This window comes from Telmatherina bonti (assembly GCF_933228915.1).
Source record: "Telmatherina bonti genome assembly, chromosome: 12".
Taxonomy (NCBI): Eukaryota; Metazoa; Chordata; class Actinopteri; order Atheriniformes; family Telmatherinidae; genus Telmatherina; species Telmatherina bonti.
This window is the reverse complement of record NC_136610.1, coordinates 25,841,680-25,860,531: the sequence shown is the minus strand read 5'-3', so window position 1 is coordinate 25,860,531 and position 18,852 is coordinate 25,841,680. Positions and strand designations below refer to the sequence as shown.

The 18,852-nt window shown below is 39.4% G+C and overlaps 1 protein-coding gene across 1 annotated transcript; it reads right to left on the bottom strand.

Moving 5' to 3' along the window:
* Nucleotides 1-561: 561 nt before the first annotated feature.
* Nucleotides 562-17,386, bottom strand: LOC306762974 (protein diaphanous homolog 1-like). Its single transcript, XM_079249640.1, has 5 exons — nt 17,140-17,386; nt 16,591-16,723; nt 11,092-11,181; nt 4,005-4,048; nt 562-2,744 (listed from the first exon to the last, which is right to left on the bottom strand). The coding sequence occupies exons 1-5, from the start codon at nt 17,257-17,259 to the stop codon at nt 2,715-2,717; spliced, it is 417 nt and encodes a 138-aa protein (XP_079105766.1). The 5' UTR covers nt 17,260-17,386; the 3' UTR covers nt 562-2,714.
* Nucleotides 17,387-18,852: the final 1,466 nt, after the last annotated feature.

The window sequence follows — 18,852 nt, the reverse complement described above, 5'->3', positions numbered from 1 at the left end:
CTTTGTGTTTAACCTGCAGTTCATTACGATCAATGTCAGTAAATCTTTGAAGTGGAAAAACATGCCGTTGCAGTCACGACTGTAACGGTGAGAAAGAGCAGAAATGACGAAAAACAGAACAAGTCAACAGTTTTCCATGTGTGCTCGCTCTCTCACACACACACACACACACACACACACACACACACACACACACACACACACACACACACACACACACACACACACACAGAGAGGAAGCATCGCGCAGAATGCTGGAAATCAGAGTTGGAAAGTTTCTGTACAGGCTAAAGGCAGAAAATCCTGGAATTTCTCTGTAAAAATAACCAGCTCAACTGTTTATTCATTCTTCTGCTGCTTTAGACTATAAAATTACAAAATCACAGACTGCACTGTGTGACTGGTATTTTACTGGTCTGTGTGTTTATGTTAGTGTGAGATGAGGGGAGGATGGGTCGAATGCTTCAAAATAAATCTCAGAGAAATAAAAAAAAAGTCAGACAAGCAAAACTACTTAAGACATTTTTAATGGTTCGGTGTAACAAACAGAATGGTTGCGTGCATTATTCTGTATCCATAAAGCAATCTCTGAAAGAAAAAACAAAATTTCAATTCAAATACATTAAAATAATCTTAAAAATTCACATAGAAAACAATCTCTTAAAAAAAAAGGAAAAACAATTACTGAACAAAAGGATCAACTCAAAATCAAGACAAATATTCCAGTGACACTAACAATATTTCCCAGTATCACTATATGTCAATCTGCTTCATACAATCACCTGTGGTGTCTATCTGAACATACGGGAGGGATATCGCAGAAAAAAGAAGAAAAAAAATCACGTCTGTTAAATGCAGAGATGACATTTTGTGCAGGTGCAGAAATATTTGACTAATTCTCAGTGTTTCTACATAAAAAAAATAAGCATCAGCACTTGATTTGAAGAAAAAAAAAAAACATCTATACATCCAGTGCTCCAGTTTCATTTGATGGTGTTTAAGTGCCATTTCCTCAACAAACATTCACTTCTATGAATGGTGGTTACAATTTCAGCACTGTTTCGACAATCCATCACGAGCCATACGAGGAAATGATGGTTTGTATGTCCCAGGACTGGCTGGGATTGGGGCTGGATGCACATTACAGCTGATTTGCATAGAAATAAATCTGGCATGGAGCAAATGACTTCACCTGCCAGGCTTCCTGTCAGATACAGCACCACGTCATCATGGCAGCATGTATGCTGATGGCTGAGAAATAGAAACAGGGCCAGACATCCAAAGACTACTGTTGCACTTCAGTGGGAAGGAGAGTGGGTGGACACACACTCAGACTGACAGTCAACAAACACACATTCATCTCTCAGCAGTTTCTGGGCTGTTTTCCAGTGTGCAATATTCTCAGCAGAAAGACCACAACTCTATCATTTATGACAGCATGTTCGGTACCATGCAGTAATTACAGATGGCCATACACACTCTAAACTACATGTATGCAGTGGATTGTGCAGAGAAAACTAAATATAGGCAGCTAATTTCACACTCAGACTTTCTCAGACATAAAAACACAGGCATGTAAACTGCCTGCCTGGCTGCAGAATATTTGTACGGAAACACCCTTCAAAATGAAAAAGAGAATGAGACAAAGAGAGAAAGCTGTTTATTTGTTTGACTCTCCCATCTGACTTGACTTTACTGCTGAGTGTATGTGAATAATTGTGCTCGTGAGTGAAAGCATGTTTACCCAATACAGCTTCTGATAACAACTTAAACAAGCAGATATAAATGATCCCAGTTTTGTAGAAAATCTAGTTTGTGCACCAGTGTGCTAAATCCCTTCTCAGTAAATACACACACACAAAAAAATAACCCCCACCCTTAAGCATAAATCTAGGTGATGAGTGCTCTGGATAAGGTGGTCCATAAGCCTGTTCGGTGTGAACTGTAAATGGTTACCACCTATATGTGAAATGATATGACTGGTCTTCTGTTGATTGGCACCTTTTTTAACGTTTACAGCAAAATGATTGTAAACCGTTACATTACAAAGCGACATATTTCATAGTTTAAAAAGAAAACAGGAAGCGCAGAATGGTCAATAATCACCTGTAGGATGTGTCATATTCTCCACATTCCCATTCCACATTCTAAGTTTAGGAATGACAACAAAAAGAAAGGGTGGGTCCTTCCTGAGTACATCTTTGGATTGGTCCCCTTTGATGAATTTGAGGGTAAAACAAAGAATAAAGAAGCACAAAAAAAAACAAAAAACAAAAAAAAACAAAAACATTTCTGTGCATATGATGAAGGAAAGCAATTACATCCTATTATATTGGCAAAGCTCCAAATGTTGTTGGAAGACATGCAGTGGTTGAAGCTGAGGACCACCCTGCCTCGTCTCGTCATTCCACAAGAAACATTCAATGCTAAAAGCAGGTCCTTTAGAAAAGAGGAATGGAAACAACACAACTATCTAAAGTCAATCTGATGTTGGCCCCTGGGAAGCTGAAGAGAATAAACCTGTGTTGAACAGCAATGACTGCAGGTAAAAACTTTCTACCTGGAAGTCTAATTAGCCCGAGAAGGAGCAGCATCCAGCAACTCCTCTAAAGACTCTGCTCCTTGTAGTTTTGGTTCCTCCTCATCTGCCTTTTTCTTCACTTTGCTGGATGAAGTTGTACCTTCCTGCATCAGCTCTTTGGCCAAGATGTTGGTCACTGCATGACCAGCTCGTCTGTGGTTGGCTGGGAAGAAAGAACAAAGTGAAAAACAGAAAAAGAGAACAACACATCAGCTCATGCATATTTGTCAGTGTCATGCAGAAAGGACAAGAAAGAAAAAAAAGACATGTCAGTCAAATTTCAACACACAAGGATGTGTATGCTTTACACTTTTCACCATAAATATAAAGCTTTAATTAGATAACACAACAGCCAGGACATAATGTAACACCGTACACAAAATACATCATGTGCGGATATAAACCACATAACTAATGCTCCCCAAACATGTGTATGTTCTGCCGCTGATGGACGAGCGGTGCAGCTGTTTATGTACGCGGATTAGTAGAATATCTGGAGCAACTCACTGCTGATATCAGATTAGGGGGAACGTGATGTAGTAGGAAAAGAATAAGGAAAGAAAATCAGATGTACATGGAGGAAGAGAAAAGGACTGGTGAAATGAAGGAATGGAGATGGTGTGTGCACAAGGCGAGAGGAGGAGGGGGTAAGAGAGGGTGAGGCACCATGAGGAGCAGGATGATTCATACTGTGGGAAGATTAAAGACTGAGCGATGAATGAAACTGAGACAAACATGGATGGAGAGACTGAGTCAGAGGAGGAATAAGCTGTGAATAATGACGAGAGGGTGACAGAAATAAGTTGTAAAATTCATCGTGAGGCAGAGAGGAAGCAGTAAAGAGATGAGGGGCATGGCCACGTAGAAAAACAGAACAAGTGTGACAGATTATGCCCAGAGGACGCTGCTGTTCTCATTTTTCTACCTGCTTACTTTTATTTCCTCTCCTCTACCTCCCACACACACACACACACACACACACACACACACACACACACACACACACACACACACACACACACACACACACACACACACACACACACACACACACACACACACACTAGCAGCCTTATCTCTTATTCTGTACTTCTATCGTTTCCCACTCTATACCCTCCTGCGTAGGAGGACAGCTGTGCAGCAGCAGCCATTTTGAATTATATAGGTCAGTGGGAGATTGTGTTTGTGTGTTTGCTGTTATTATATGCTCGGTGTACATTTAGCTCTCTTCATTCCAAGCAAATGATACATCAGAACAGAGCAAATTTGTTAGGTTAAATAAAGAAACAAACTAAATCCGATCAATTCAGTAAAGCAATACAAACACACATGCAAATGAGGCATGAATATATAAAAACTCAAGGCAGGTCACATGACTCAGATGTGCAAAACACACACACACACACAAAAAAAACAGATTTACCAAGCAGGTCTCCAGAACTAGCTGTGACAAAGACACAATTGAGTCTACAGGAAAAGAAAAGGAAGATTCAAGATTGTAGTTTTCTTGAGAGTGTGATCAGTTTAACAACTCTTTATATATATATATATATATATATATATATATATATATATATATATATATATATATATATATATATATATATTTTTTTTTTTTATATCAGGCCTGTTTTACTTAAATGTACTGATTAAAAATTATGAAAATGATCCAAAAACCAGGAGAAAGTCTCTGTAGGTTATACACACACTATCATATATTATATATATATATATATTATATATATATATATATATATATATATATATATATATATATATATATATATATATATATATATATATATATGCACCCTGAAACTTGTCTTACAAATTCCAGCCCACAGAGAAAAGCTCTTCAAAGGCTGTCAAGCCGACTTCGTCTCTCATTCTCCTTCTCTCTCTCTCTCTCTCTGAGAGAGAGAGAGAGAGAGAGAGAGAGAGAGAGAGAGAGAGAGAGAGAGAGAGAAGGTAGAAATGGAGAAGAGGGAGGAGGATCAGAGGGAAAAAGATGGATTTAGACAGAAACCTGAAGATTAAAGAGACAGAAAGAGAGAGAGAAAAAGCAAATCCTCTTTTTGAAACAGCTGAAATGTCAGTGGTTTCTCTGTATAATACGGTGAGATCTTGACTTTAGTTTAGAAAGTGCCCTGACATGACTTAAAGTTGAGCTACCACTGTATGAAAATAAATCTGAACTGCTTAAATTTATGAATTCAAGCCTCGGGATGAGGACCGACCAGACAAGTATGCAAATAACATATTAGCTCCTTTTCCTAACAATGGAGCAAATAGGTTCATTTTCAGAAAAACTATTTGTCCCAGAAGAGAAATTCATTTGTAGCTGATCCTGACATGATCACATGTTCTCACATAATCAGGCATCTTCACAACATATTGCTTGTCAATGCATGGGCCAGACCACAACAGGGTCCATGTACTAAAATAATAAAAGCATTAGGACAAAGCATCTCTGTAAAGTAAACGGTAAACAGTTAGTTAAAAATGACCCTGATCCAAGTTTACCTGTCTGATAGCAGAGAGGAGAAGTGAGATAGAGGATCTGTTTCACTCAGGGGCAAAAGGAAACTGTGAGTGGAGGATGAGATCGGTTCATGTTTTGGGCCTTTTAAACTACATGATCTCCCCACAGTGATCACAGTTCTCTATCCCAGTTGCCCCAGTAATTTTATAGTAGATATTTCCAATTCTGGTGAAGGCCCCCCGTCCTTAAAAGGATAAAACACTGAGCTGAGAAGAGAATGTTAAAACTTTTACTTAATGATTACATAAGATTTCTTTCCACACATGAAAACACTTAGTAAATGTACCGTCAGTTGTTTAGCAATGGATTAATTGGAAATCTTTTCCCCAAATTACATCATTGCTGCCACATGAGAACCAGCTCAATGTGTTTTTTAAAAATGGCTTCAATAAGAGTATCATGAAGATTTGGACAGTGACTCTGGGAATTTTAATCCATTTCAGATGCAGAACTTTTCCAGCTCTTTCAGACGTGGGTGCAGAGGGAAGCCGCTCTTTACTTTCTGATCTAAAACATGCCAGGGATGTTTGGTTACGGAAAGATCAGGAGACTGGTAATCTAAATATTCTACTCCCCACAAAAAATAACACTGCTGGTGATATTAAACACCAAGCAGTCCTTGTCCCACACATGGGGCTGAAAGTCTGGATAACTGACTGATCCTTAAAATATGACTTCAACTTTGTGAAACTGCAGCACAGAAGCTGCTTCACTTCACATTGCATCTAAGTCAAGCATGTTTAAAATATTGCTACCTCTGTTGTTGACTAAAAGATACATGCATTTGGCATGACAGTGTGGGGCTGGTGTGCAGGGAAAATGAATAGCTGACGTGTATGCATTGATCTCTTTCTTTTGTTTTTTCTGTTCTCTTTCTTTCTCTTTCTGTCCTTTCCGGTCAGGTCCAGCAGCATAAACTCTGTAATACAAACTATTTTCCAAAACAAATAGAAAAATAAAATAAGAATCAAGAAATACAAGGGGATCATTACATCTATAAAAGTTCCCCTTGGCAAAATAAATTTGCCCAGCAGAACACAGCATCCAGAACATCAGTCTGCTAGCTTAAATGCTGGACAAGACAGAAAAAAAAAAAGAAAATGAGTAGCTGGGGCTGAAAACAAAGACTTCTGATGGTCTGTTTTCTGATGAATGCGTGTGGACAGTGGAACTCTGCTCTGTGCAGTAAGATCATCTGTAACACATTACATTCCAGGAGACTAAATGATGACTACCTGATGAGGGAAAGAACACTTTGTTGTACAGTACAGGTTGTTGGCCTTTGTTGAATTGTGCAGGGAGCTTTCACTTCCCATCTCATCACAGATGCTACCCGGAAAACCAGCAGTATGAACATGAGCTGCATGTTAGTGACAGATGAAAAGCTTTCTATACGCTCTTTGTGTATCTTATACAAATCAGTAGCAGATCCACAGTCACGTGACAACATGACGGGGCCACAATAAATATGAGGATGTATTTGAAGACGAGGCTGAAGCTGAAAGCATCTCTAATATAACAGGTACTCATATCGCCCTCCTCAGGCTGCAGTGGGGAGAACACTGCTGCTCTACAGCAGAGATCTGTGGGAAAGGCTGACGTCATCCAGCACCACCACTGACTGGTATCTGTGGGATAGTATTGATGTGAAAGGATGGATTTTCTGCTACTGGTAGATTAATGTGGCCGTATTCACTGTGTCATGTGTGGAAGTTTATCACCGTTTCAGCTGCAGTTATATTGATGAGCACGTTCCTCGCGGTCTGAATGAAATTTTCTTGTGCATCTGTGTCGAGTGTCCGAACATCTGTGAGAGCACAATTCTTCAGAAGTGTTTTTTTTTCTGTTCCTCTTTGAGCAGACTGTCTGCAGAGCCAGCGTGTGCCACCATTGTTGCTATGCTCTTTATCGCCGTCCCTCTGTTGTGATTGGTGCTTTGTCAGCTAGTTGCTTCTGTGATTGGCTGAACCAGCAAGGGTCATGACCCAGCAGATGGATTCATAGATTGTGTTTAGGAACGTCATTCCTCCACTTACATGCTTCTGAATATATAATTAGTCTAAATGTTGCCAAGCTGACAAGTCAGCTACCCATTTCAAATTTAGAGCCAAAATGTGACATGTTACATCCAAGCTTTTTCTTTGGAATAAATTATGTGTGTTTGGTTTGCATGTATTAGTATGCAAACATCCATGTGTGCCTTTGTATCGGCATGTGAGCATCTGGAGTGTGTGCTTTGTGTGTATGTGTTTAGGAGACAGACGGAGTGTAGGACAGCTGAGGATCCCCTGTGCAGTCTGCTCATTCCACAAACACACAAAGTGAGCGGAGTTACAGGTCAAAGGTGGGGGGTGTCAAGACTCTACAGCCTCGTGGCAACCCATTCAGTCACAATGCTGTGACACAATGAGCATGACAAAATGCTCAATAGGACCACGGTGGTCTTTTAACTCAGCTGTGACGTCTGCAGTCGCTGCAGCTGTGAGGGGAGGCAAGGAAAGGAGGGGAGGGTGCTCTAGGCCATTAGATACACAATAACAGTCAATGGCTCCCCCAACAAAAAAAAGAAGAAAAAATACTGTATAAGTTGTTTGTTATATCATGTTAACATAATACAGAAAACACACATAATAAACATCAGTAACTAAAACAAGCCATTCAATTTATTTTGTGTTAATATAAAGGATAAAGAGTGCAAGTTCACTGACTGCTGCTTTCATGTTTTTTTTTTCTCATATTTACACTAATATGTTATGAATAAATAAAAAGTACTTTATTAATCCCCAAAGGGAAATTTAATACATCATGATTAATCTATTGTTTATTTTTTTTACAACATGTACCTCGAGTCTTTTAAACTCCGTGTCTCAGTGAGTTCCTAATGGACAGCTGTTCGCTTCATCAACACTGGGATCTGTATCCCAAAACTGGTTAAGTGTATGCAGGGAAACATACAGGGTGCCTTTTGTCAACAAAGCTCTCATCGGACAGATTCCTACATACGGGTGAAAATCTCCTCAAAGAACTTGTTGCTCTTGTGATTCTTATAATTTCCCAGTGAACCACACAAACATGCTTTTTGCCTGGAGAAACCCTTGAGGCACATTCACCGTGGTTCCAGGCTGTGGTTGTGTGTGTGAAACTTTTAGTAGGCAATGAGCTGTGTATACTGAAAATAACCCAGAGTTGCCTCGGCATCACATTTTGGTCCTAGAATAGTACCAGTGGGTCTTCACACTCACCCGTACGCCTGCTAACACATCAGCTTCAAGAAATAACTGTTTGCTACCTAATTCAAATTAAAGACACTAAAAACTTCTCTGTTTCTTTTAAATAGGCTCTAAGTGGACTAAAAAATTAGGTTATAGACTTTTTATAGCTTTTATTAAAATTGTTCCCAACTTCTCTGGAAACAAGGTTGTAAAAAAAGGCAGCTAAAACTAGTCTGATCATTCCATTTAATTAATCTTTCGTTGGCATTTTGCAATTCATTAAGTGACACATTATCATTGCAGCATATATTAAAATTACTGGTGGCTTAGATGGAGGGAAAATATCTGGAATGATTCAAGACTAATTAATAGGCCCCCGGATGACTGGTGTATTACATACCACAACAAGCAAGGTTGGAAAGACCACACATTTCATTTGACCAAAGACATTCCAAAACAGATTAACACATTTCTTATGGTTAAACCTCAGAAACAAAGTTTTCTATCACTTCCATTATGCAACAATCATGAACTTATGTAATCTGAATGAATAATACCTCCATATGTATGGCATCTCACAACATGATAGCTTAAGTTGTTAATAGAGCCTGCCAATAGTTCCTGTGGTGTAGATGTGTATCTGGGGAGCCTGAATCATGATATTCCTCCTCCTACTTTAGCTCCTTTAAATAAAGACTTTGTACTGGAAAATCCAGGCAAACATGCATTAAAATACACAAACAAAGTAAAGTCTTGCTATAGAGTGAAACATGTAAGCCCTAATAGACAACTGGGATAAGTAAAAAGTGGCAGACTCCAGTGAAGAAAAATGTAAAACAACAACAACGATGGCCGACAAAATCCCAAACATGTCTTCAGGGTATTTTTTACTCACCATGGAAATCCCTGGACTTTGGCAAAAAAAAAGCAAAGACGGTAGGAGGCATTTAGTGAGGTTGTGCTACATTAAAAGCTCTTTTTTTTTTAACCAGATGGATGAATGCGTTGTGAAGAAAGTAATTTCTCCTGCTTTCTCTCACACACATGATCAGGTATTTCCTGTAACTAGTATGAGGTAGCCAAATAGTATTATGGATGAGTGAGTGAGCCCTCCAGTGGGCCTCAGTCTCTTTTCCCTGCTTTCGCTTCTCCCTCTTCAATGTTGTTTCAGTCAGTTTAGTTGCAATGAGCCTGAGTTGCTTAGCATTTAAGAGTTTTCTGTACTCAGACATTGGCACATCAAAAGCTAAAGGCCGACATGGAAGCAATTTTAATTGCTGTTGCAGAATGACGCAAAACACACAGTTTAATCAATGAATTAAAAACAAAAATAAAAATATAAATGGGGGACAAAAGGATGAAAGAAAGAAAGAATAGTTTGCAATCTAATCTCTGTTTCTGAGCTGCTCCAGTCTGGAGCCTCGCTGCACATCTGGTTTCTATTGGGGGAGGGATTGTGTTACACACACTCTTCCACAACCTTTCTTATGTGCGAACGCAGAACCCACACTAGAGTGCAAGTGAATCAACACACATGAGGTCTTTCTTGTTTTTGTTCTCCCAGTTAATGGGCAATGAACTCTTTTGAACTAGCATGGCTACAAACGAGCCTCACAACACTAGGAGTCGTATTTCTAAGTTATTGTCCTGACAGCAACCACACTTTCATTTGCGCGGTCTTACAAATAAGAAATAATGTACTAAATGCATGAGACTATAGACAGAAAACCAAAAAGGAAAATACAGATATGTAAAACTCCAACATGTAAATCAAAGTGGATCTGATTGTGGCACAGAGTAAGAATCTAAACAGGTCACTGTTCTGCCTCTATTTTACTATTCAGAAAGAACCTGAATATGAATCTGTGCACGGCATGAACTCCAGGCTGGAGTTGGATTAAGGAAATTACACATCAGATTTTACATGATATACAAATTATTTAACTTTCAAAGGTTTTATGACTTTATAATTGTGTACAGTATAGATTCTCACGGAGAAACATCTCCTTAAATATCTGGCAATGTTTTTTATTAAAGTTAAATCCCTAAATGTTGGACAGAAGCTGCTTTGATTGCTTGGGGTGACATGTGTTAGAGATCAACTCTAGACATGTCCAGGAATTGTTAACACTTGTCTAATAGAAGAGAAAAATGTAAAAGTATTAAACTGGGCCTTAAACTTAACTGCAACTGGAGGTCGGTTTGACCAGTTTAGACGTCATCTATTTTCTTCTTTAACTCTTCAGCATTCTAATACTGTCCTGCTTTGGAACGGCAATCCTGTAATCACCCTATATGCACTGTTCACTCATCGTAAAACTTTCTCCCCACACACAGATTCATTATCCTTCTACATTAAAATTCCTTCTGATTTTCCTATTCCACAACCACACCCTGATCAGTTGTTGCTCTAAACATCTTACTGGTCACACCCACTCATGCCACTCTCTCTCTTCTGTTGTGCCAGCTTTTGATTTTACTGGCTCTGCTACTTTTAACCACGGCTCAAAAAATACCACCGCAGCTAACGGCCTCTGAGACGTGCAAAAAAGATGCGGACCATAATAAATGTGTTTTTATGTGTTGTTGCAAACAGAAAGACAGAGGGGAAAAAAGTCTCATGGGCTACATGTGCTTCTGCCTGGTAAGCATTACAGTGTGAGAGGATAAAGAGATCTGCAAATTAAGATGAACAGGAGACTTTACAACATCTGCATGTTATATGAGGATTTACTGCTGTGTTTGTGAAAAAGTACCTGCTTGCCGCGGTCCTCTCTTTCTCCTGAAAGCAGCGCCGGACTGCAGTGCCTCCAACAGGCCATCCATGATACCAGTTTCATCACCCTCTGTAAAAATGGATCAAAACATGACATCAGCAATGAAATAACTATGCATTAAACCATGATGTGGAACCGCATTTATACGTTCATCAAAACACACACAGACACACCATGTCATTACTATAAGTAGCTTTGTCATCATCAATCAGGACCATCGGGACACAGAACTTTTTAAAAAAAAAAACCATATAAATTTTTTTTTTCCAAATTACTGGTACTTTAACTACATTCTGTAGCTATCTGTGTTTCTGAGTCATGAATATTCATGTAGGAAAATACATGTAGGAAAGGAAGTGGGAACGTTTACCACACACGGCCATGTTGTCAAATGAACTACATTAGCCCAGTTAAGTGACCCAGTTACGCTGCTGTCACTGCTTAAGCCTGCACAGTGAGAGCACTTTCAGGAAGTAAACCTCTACAACAAACAGACATACCCTTATTGGAGAGACACTCCCTCTGAAACCAAATCCACATAAATAAGACACAATGGATGAGTAATTGAGGATCACATTTTAAGAAGTACTGACTGGAAATGAATCTTGGGTTTGAAGATTTTTGCTGGCGCGGTTTGGGTGGTGTCTGTGTGTTTACATTTAGATTTTCTGCACAGTCTCAGTGTCTGATGGTCATCAGCAATGTCCAAACAAAGTGGGGTAACCACTCTCAACACTATGTGTACAAATGTGTTGTCATGACAACATGGTGGGCAGCATTCAGTGGCACAGCTCAGCATGCAGGCAGATGGTTTTAATTATTTCTTTTTTAGCCTGAATAGGAAGAGAGGGGGGGGTGCGGGATAGGGGGCAGTAGGCCTGGAGGTTAAAGGTTTATGTCATCACCTCCCCAGCCCCCAAACACAAACACAGCACATGTTCTGCTCATGCACACACGCACACACAAACACAATCTTTAATCCTGCAGTAAGCCATGAAGCAGATGGCGAGTGGTCTCGCCTGTCATGTCTGAGAAAGTCTCTCACACATCCGCCAAGTCTTTCACGGCACAAATACACCCCTCAATGTCCACACACTGGAACTGCACAAATAGACCAGGATGATCATGCTATTCCTCTTCCGGGGAAGCACATCTGGCCACTTTCCACTTACACTAATCACATGGTTGGCTTAAAAAGCTGGTGGAAGCACACAAACACACAAACCTATTTGTGAAAACGGGCTGGAGGCACTGGAGGGACCAAACAATGAATGAACTGTGCACTTAACTTGTTTATTATAGTCAGCCAGCTAAAATTGGTAGGTCCTCAGGCTTGTGCTGCCTTTAGTACTACACAAAAAGCTCAGCAGTGATTTTGGGCAGTAGTGGCAACATCATTAAACAAAACCTTACACAAGTCATCTCAGGCTAAACAAGGTTTGATTTGTACGCAAGTAATAACAAGGTCACAGTGGAAACAAACATTCCTAGTTCCAGCAGATTGCTGGAGATCATGTGCTACTCATTCATTTAAATAGTTTTACTACAAGAACAACACAAGAAAAACAAAGTAAAACCTTACAGTTTCATGACCAGTCAAAAAACAAAACTCTAAACTTTAAAAAATATATATTTTAGACATATAAAATGTAACAGGTAAATTACAACTCACAAAGCAAGATGGATTTACAAAATCCAGCAACATTTAATCCCATGTATCTCAGACAGAACTGCAGTATTTCATATTATGGTTGGAGTAACTTTTCAGAATGAGTCATTTCAAATTTCCATACATGTACATTCCTACATGCGTGTAGTAATACTGGCCACTTCAACAGCTTCACCTCATTATGCAAACTCAAGTCAGATATACAAAGTATGAAAGATAAATATGATTCAATAAGTTGTCCTTGTACCTTGGAAATGGCTTTGTGGATAAATTACGAATTACTGCTACTTTATTATAGAATTACAGCTTATTTTTTCTATCATTTTCATATTTACCTAATTTATACTGCGAGCTAAACTGGACCCTCTGGGGGTTGATTTCAGTTGGACAAAATTGTAGATCTTTACAAATATTTCTCTTTTTATAGCATATTCATCTCAATGCTCATACATACTGTAAATATCTCAAGAGTTACATCTTAACTTTTACAAGCCTCAGAATGATAAAGTCTGTGAAGAAAAATGAGAAAAAGGACAAATAGGGCCGTTTCTTGCAATGATTGCAAGGACAAAGCCTCATTTTCTAAGAAGTACAACACAACTTATAACTACAAAGATTAATCTGAAGTTAACATTAAGTTTCTGGAAAAAATGTCCTTTAAACAGATGAGACTAAAGTGGAAATATTTGTTCATAATTTACAATACCATGTTTAGTAAAAACAACAAAAAGGTAAAACCAACTGTCAAGCATAGTGGTGGAGGGTGATGATTTGGGGTTGTTATGCATCCCTACGACCACGCTAAAGTGAATTGAATTTCATTATTAGGAGGGAAAACCTGGATAAAACTACGCCACACATCATAGCAGCAAGTCTACAACAGCATGACTGAAAAGAAAATAATCAAGAGCTGGTAATGTTTCACTTCAAGTCCAGAACTCAACCTACTTGAGAAACAACACTATAAAGAAGAGAAAGCCATATTTTCCTTGTGACATTAGAGACTCAACATGCTGCTGAAGGTGGTTCTACAAAACACTGAACAAACCTAGTTTTAGTTGAGTTTCTGTGAAAAAAGTTCATTGATGCAATATATGAAGTGCAGTGGTCATCTGCGATTGTACTGACCTCATTTTAAAGACCAGGTCAGGACTAGGTAATCTTTTGTTAAGTCTGGATTCAGAAAGCCCTTGCATTGGAAGGAAGAGTACTGCATTTTACAGAGCCCCATTTAGTTAAATCCATTAGTTTCAACAATCAATCAATACTGAAACTGTCTCAAAAGTTGGAATCGCTGTATTAGATTTGATTAAGAGAACAGACAGGCACACCTGCTTTCCACACACAAATAGTTTAGTGCAGGATGCAAACAGCAAAGTACCGTCTCAAGGAACTAAGACGATAAGATGGATTAATTAGAACAATAGCATTAGATGTTGAGCTCTTAAAGTTATCTATCTGGATCTGATCTACCTTAATGCACACACAGACACACCTCTGTGTAACTCGCATGCACACAAAGACAGATGGCAAAGCATCTTTTTTAGAGCAATAGCACCCCTAACGGGTGTTCACACAATAACAGATGACATTGTGGATGGGTAAATGTTCAAGAAAGAACAGAAACAGCAAATACAGAAAGATAATAGCAGAAGAGAAACTATGTGGCGAAGTGATTATCGGATTTTTGTTTTTCTAATGTGCCATGATTGCATCCCTATTTCACAGTCGCCTGGTGTGAGACATCAGGCTACCCAGGCTTATCCCGTTTCATCCTCTTATACCCATGCCTTTCTCCTCTCCTCCTCTTACCCCTCCCTTCTGAAAAGACAACAACACAGTCTAATCCACAGAAGAGCATCTGCTGCCCTACTCTGGTCCATCCCTTCCCCCACACTGCTGCTCATTTGATCTCTGCGTGGAGCACGAGCACTCCCAGTGGCAGTTCCCATACCAGCATCTGCATGGGCTTCAAATCACACTCAGGTCCACACCCTTTAACACAAAGATGAGAACACAGCTTTGCACAATCTTTTACAGACACCACTGACACCTAGCTGTAGAATCTGGGCATAGAAGCAGTCTACACATGGGCTTATAACAGCTAGATTAATTCATCATTTCAGAATTAATCTAAATCAAATGTAATTAAAGCAAACATCTCCTTTAAGGCACAGATGGTGAATGTCAGGTTCGGAGCATTGCAGCAGAGGAAGCTGGCAGAGAAGTGTTTCATGAGAGGAAAAAAAAGATAATTAGATATCTAAAATATGCAATACTACTAAAATCTTCAAGGCCTTCAGAAGAATGAGACGTTCACAAACAACCATCACATGCTTTAAACATGTGACCACTGATACTGTACAGAGTGGGTCTGTGTGACTCAGACAGGAATGACAAGGACACAGACTGCAAACACACACTGACCTTTCCATGGTTCAACAAACAACTGGGGTTTGATAGTTAGATACAAGTGATAGGAACATTCACTGAATTCAACAGACAAGAAGGATATGTAGAGGTCAAACACACAGGTAAGGCATGGTAAGAAATAAAAAGACAACCAGCTAGATGTTAATGTTCTAGAGACCAGCTGCTCAAAACAAGCTTTGTTTAACAACCTCAGTATGAGGGTTATAAACAAATGCAGGACAAAGACCAGGTTTGTGTATGGCTGAATTCAAATAGGGGTGTTAAATGACTCCAGGCTGCAGGGGCAGTCAAATATACCACCTGTATGTAAATGATCTCTGGCTCACAAACGGACATGCAAACTCATCTGTGAAGCACTATTATGTTCCATTTGTGTCGTCCGAAAAACAAGAAATTTAACCTTTTTTTCTTTACCACAAATGCTTCATACTTTTTTTGACACAGAACATTTCCCAAGTGGGGCCTCAGTGTTTTTTCAAGTCCTTTTAAACAGAGAAACAAGAGAGGGGATGAAAAAAAGAGAAGTAATGAAAGCAAGAGAGGAGAGAGGAGATGCCAGCTGGAACATGTACCCCCAGAAGAATGGCCAAAATGACTTTTTCTAAGTTTCACAAAGTAGAAACACACAAACCAACTTTATTCTTCACTCACACACAGGAAAAGAAAAACGGGGGAAAAAAAGTAACAAGAAAATGTTATTTGTAACACAAACACACATGGAATGCACAGAGGCTGCAGAAAATTTGGTCTGTGGAAGAGCAGAGTCTCTGGAGAACCCAAGTGGAGCCAGAGAGAGGAGGAATGTACTGAAAGTAGGTCGCAGCCTGAAAGAAGAAGGGGGAAAAAAAAAGCATGTGTGCATAAATGTGTGTCTGCAAGGCAGGATTGGAGTGCTAACTGTGTGTATGAGAGAGTGGTCATGGGTGTATGGAGCAGGGGACAATATGCTACAAGCAATTTTCAGTGTAACCGCATCTCACAGAAGAGTTGAAATATGCATTTGCTGATAAAGAGATTAAAGAACTGAGATTTTCCTCAGTTCACTTATGAAAGGAAATCCCCCAATCTGGAGAAGCGTGTAAAGAGGTCAAGCTGTTTCTTGCACTCATCCTCCTCGTCCCCACTTCATGCTAAGATTTATTGTTGCTTGCTTGCCTCAAAACAGGTCATCAGCATTAGATTAACTGTGGTCTATAAATACTGATGGGCTGATCTTTTACACACACACACACAAACACATACACAAATATTCCACACAAGTGTGGACTCTGACTGCCCCCAACTGGAACCTGGGGGAAAATACAAAGTGTGAGACGTGGCGTGTCTCTCTCTTTCAGTCTGACACAGGTGAACAGGTGACGTAAAGCATTCATGACCTGCAGTGATGTCGGGGAGCTGGTTCCTCTTGAGTTTCTCTTCTTTTTCCCTCTCTGCTTTTTCTCTGGCCAGCTTTGCTCTCTTCATTTTTTCTTCAGCCTCCTTCCTCTTCTGATTCTCTGCCACCGCTTGCTGCAGATAGAACATAAGAGAAAAGACAGACATATGAGAAAGTGTATGTTTTGGAAACTAGACTTTAGTTTGTTGTGGACAATTCAGTGTGTGATGTGATGCATTTCTGTGAACATAAATAATACTTTAAAAGCAGAGGCTGGTGTTGGCTGTCTGACAGGCAAAACAAGTTGGGGTTTTTAAAAGTTGTTTTAAGTTGATATATAAACTGACAACATCAAAAGAGCCACTCCTCATTATTACATCAATACAAACAGGTGAACAGGCACCTGTTTTTCTCATTGTGGTTTGACTTGTGCCTTTTATTATCATATTCTTTGCCAGCTCCACCTGTTTGCCTTTGTATAAAGATCTGTGTTGATCAGGAAAGACTTAAAAACATGATGTCAAATGTATGTGAATAAATCTGTACACACCTGGAACATGTTTTTGAAGTTGTTGAGGTCTCCAAAGAATTCCTCAACTGAGATTTTTCGAGGGTCAAAAACAAAATATGTTCCCAAAGCTTCATATTGGCTCTCCATGTTCTTATGCATCAGATCCAGCTTCTCATACTGTTCTTGGGCGTGGCTAACAAAACTGTGCAGCCATGGCGTTAAGATAGAGAACCTATATTGTGTCTTTCAACATGATAAAATATGTTTCTTTGCAATTTCATTTAAAGACTTATTTCAATCACAGAACAGTTAAGTAAATGAATGAGAAGGATATGGACATCTTTTCCACAAAGAGGTCGTTGTCAGTTTGTGGAGGAGGAAAAGTTTCCAGATCTTTTTGCAAATTCTTGATGTTGCGGGCCATCAGCTCTAGATTCTTTTGAATTGTCTCTGCAGAAACTGCAAAAAACATGTTAAATATTAACAATGATGTACATGGCGTTGCAAAAAAAAAAAAAAAAAGGTATCAAGCAGATAATGTAAATACAGTACATGTTCCATTTTATACTCATTAGGGAGACACTTTTATCCAAAGCGACTTGCAATTAACCTAACAAGCATAACTTGTAGACACGCCGCATGCTTGCGTGTGTATATATTATAAATATGCGTGTGTGTGTGTAATTTTTTGTACATCTCTATGAAGATTGTAGCTTTCCTGTTCAATAAGCATTAATCATAAACTGCAGCCTGTCTGTCTTGGCAAATATGCTTGTATGCAAGATTAAATGTCAAATGTCATATTGAGTTGGGGAAATAAAAATAGGTTGTGCCACCACTTGAAACAATGTCATGGAACAATAATAGTAGTGCCTAACCAGGCGTAATGGATGGACAATACCATGCATGACACAGATTAAAGTATGAATGTTCCATATACCTCTGCTGGCCTTTTCCACATGAATGAGCTCGTCTGGAAAGCTCATGACATCAGGATACTGCTCCTGGCACACATCAGCGAGAAAATGGAGCAGTGTCTGCTTCAGATCACTTGACTTGGTGTCACGCAGCTGATGGAAAGAAGAATTGATTTTCAAGATTGAAAATGGAAGTTAATCCAACTAATGTCTGCTTCTATTGTGCTTCTCAATTCTGACCAGCAGTTTCTGTGACAGGAGCTTTACAGTTCTTAAAACATCACTACTCTTACTTAGCCCATGTTTAAAGTGGAACTATTCTGTGCATTTCAGGCTAATTTATTTTTATTTCTGAGCCCAGAAGGACTGGGATTGATCGAGTTATTGTCACAAATCTCTTTATTTACTTCAGACCGACCCTCTCCGTAGGCTGTCAGATCAGCCTGTGGGCAAAACGAGTGGATTGAGACGCTTCCGCATTAAGCCCCGCCTCCTGCCACTGCACTACATCGGGAGCGCGCACCGCCGTTTTTCGCCGTCATTGTAACATCTAATAAACAGAAGAATTGGGCGAAAATAAATTCAATAAAAAAAAACAAAAAAAACCAAACTACAATGTCAACACATAGCATACAGCCCTACATGTTGGAACCTGAATCAGACCCTGAAAACGAAGTGGAAAACATCAACCCACAGCAACGAATGCAGCAGGATGTCTCTCTTTGGTAAACTCACCAGCCATCGTTGGAAATAACTTTATCCGACGTTTTCCACCCACCTGATGTATTTGTACATGCCCTTGTTAACCAGTAGAAGGTAACCAACCACTGAACGT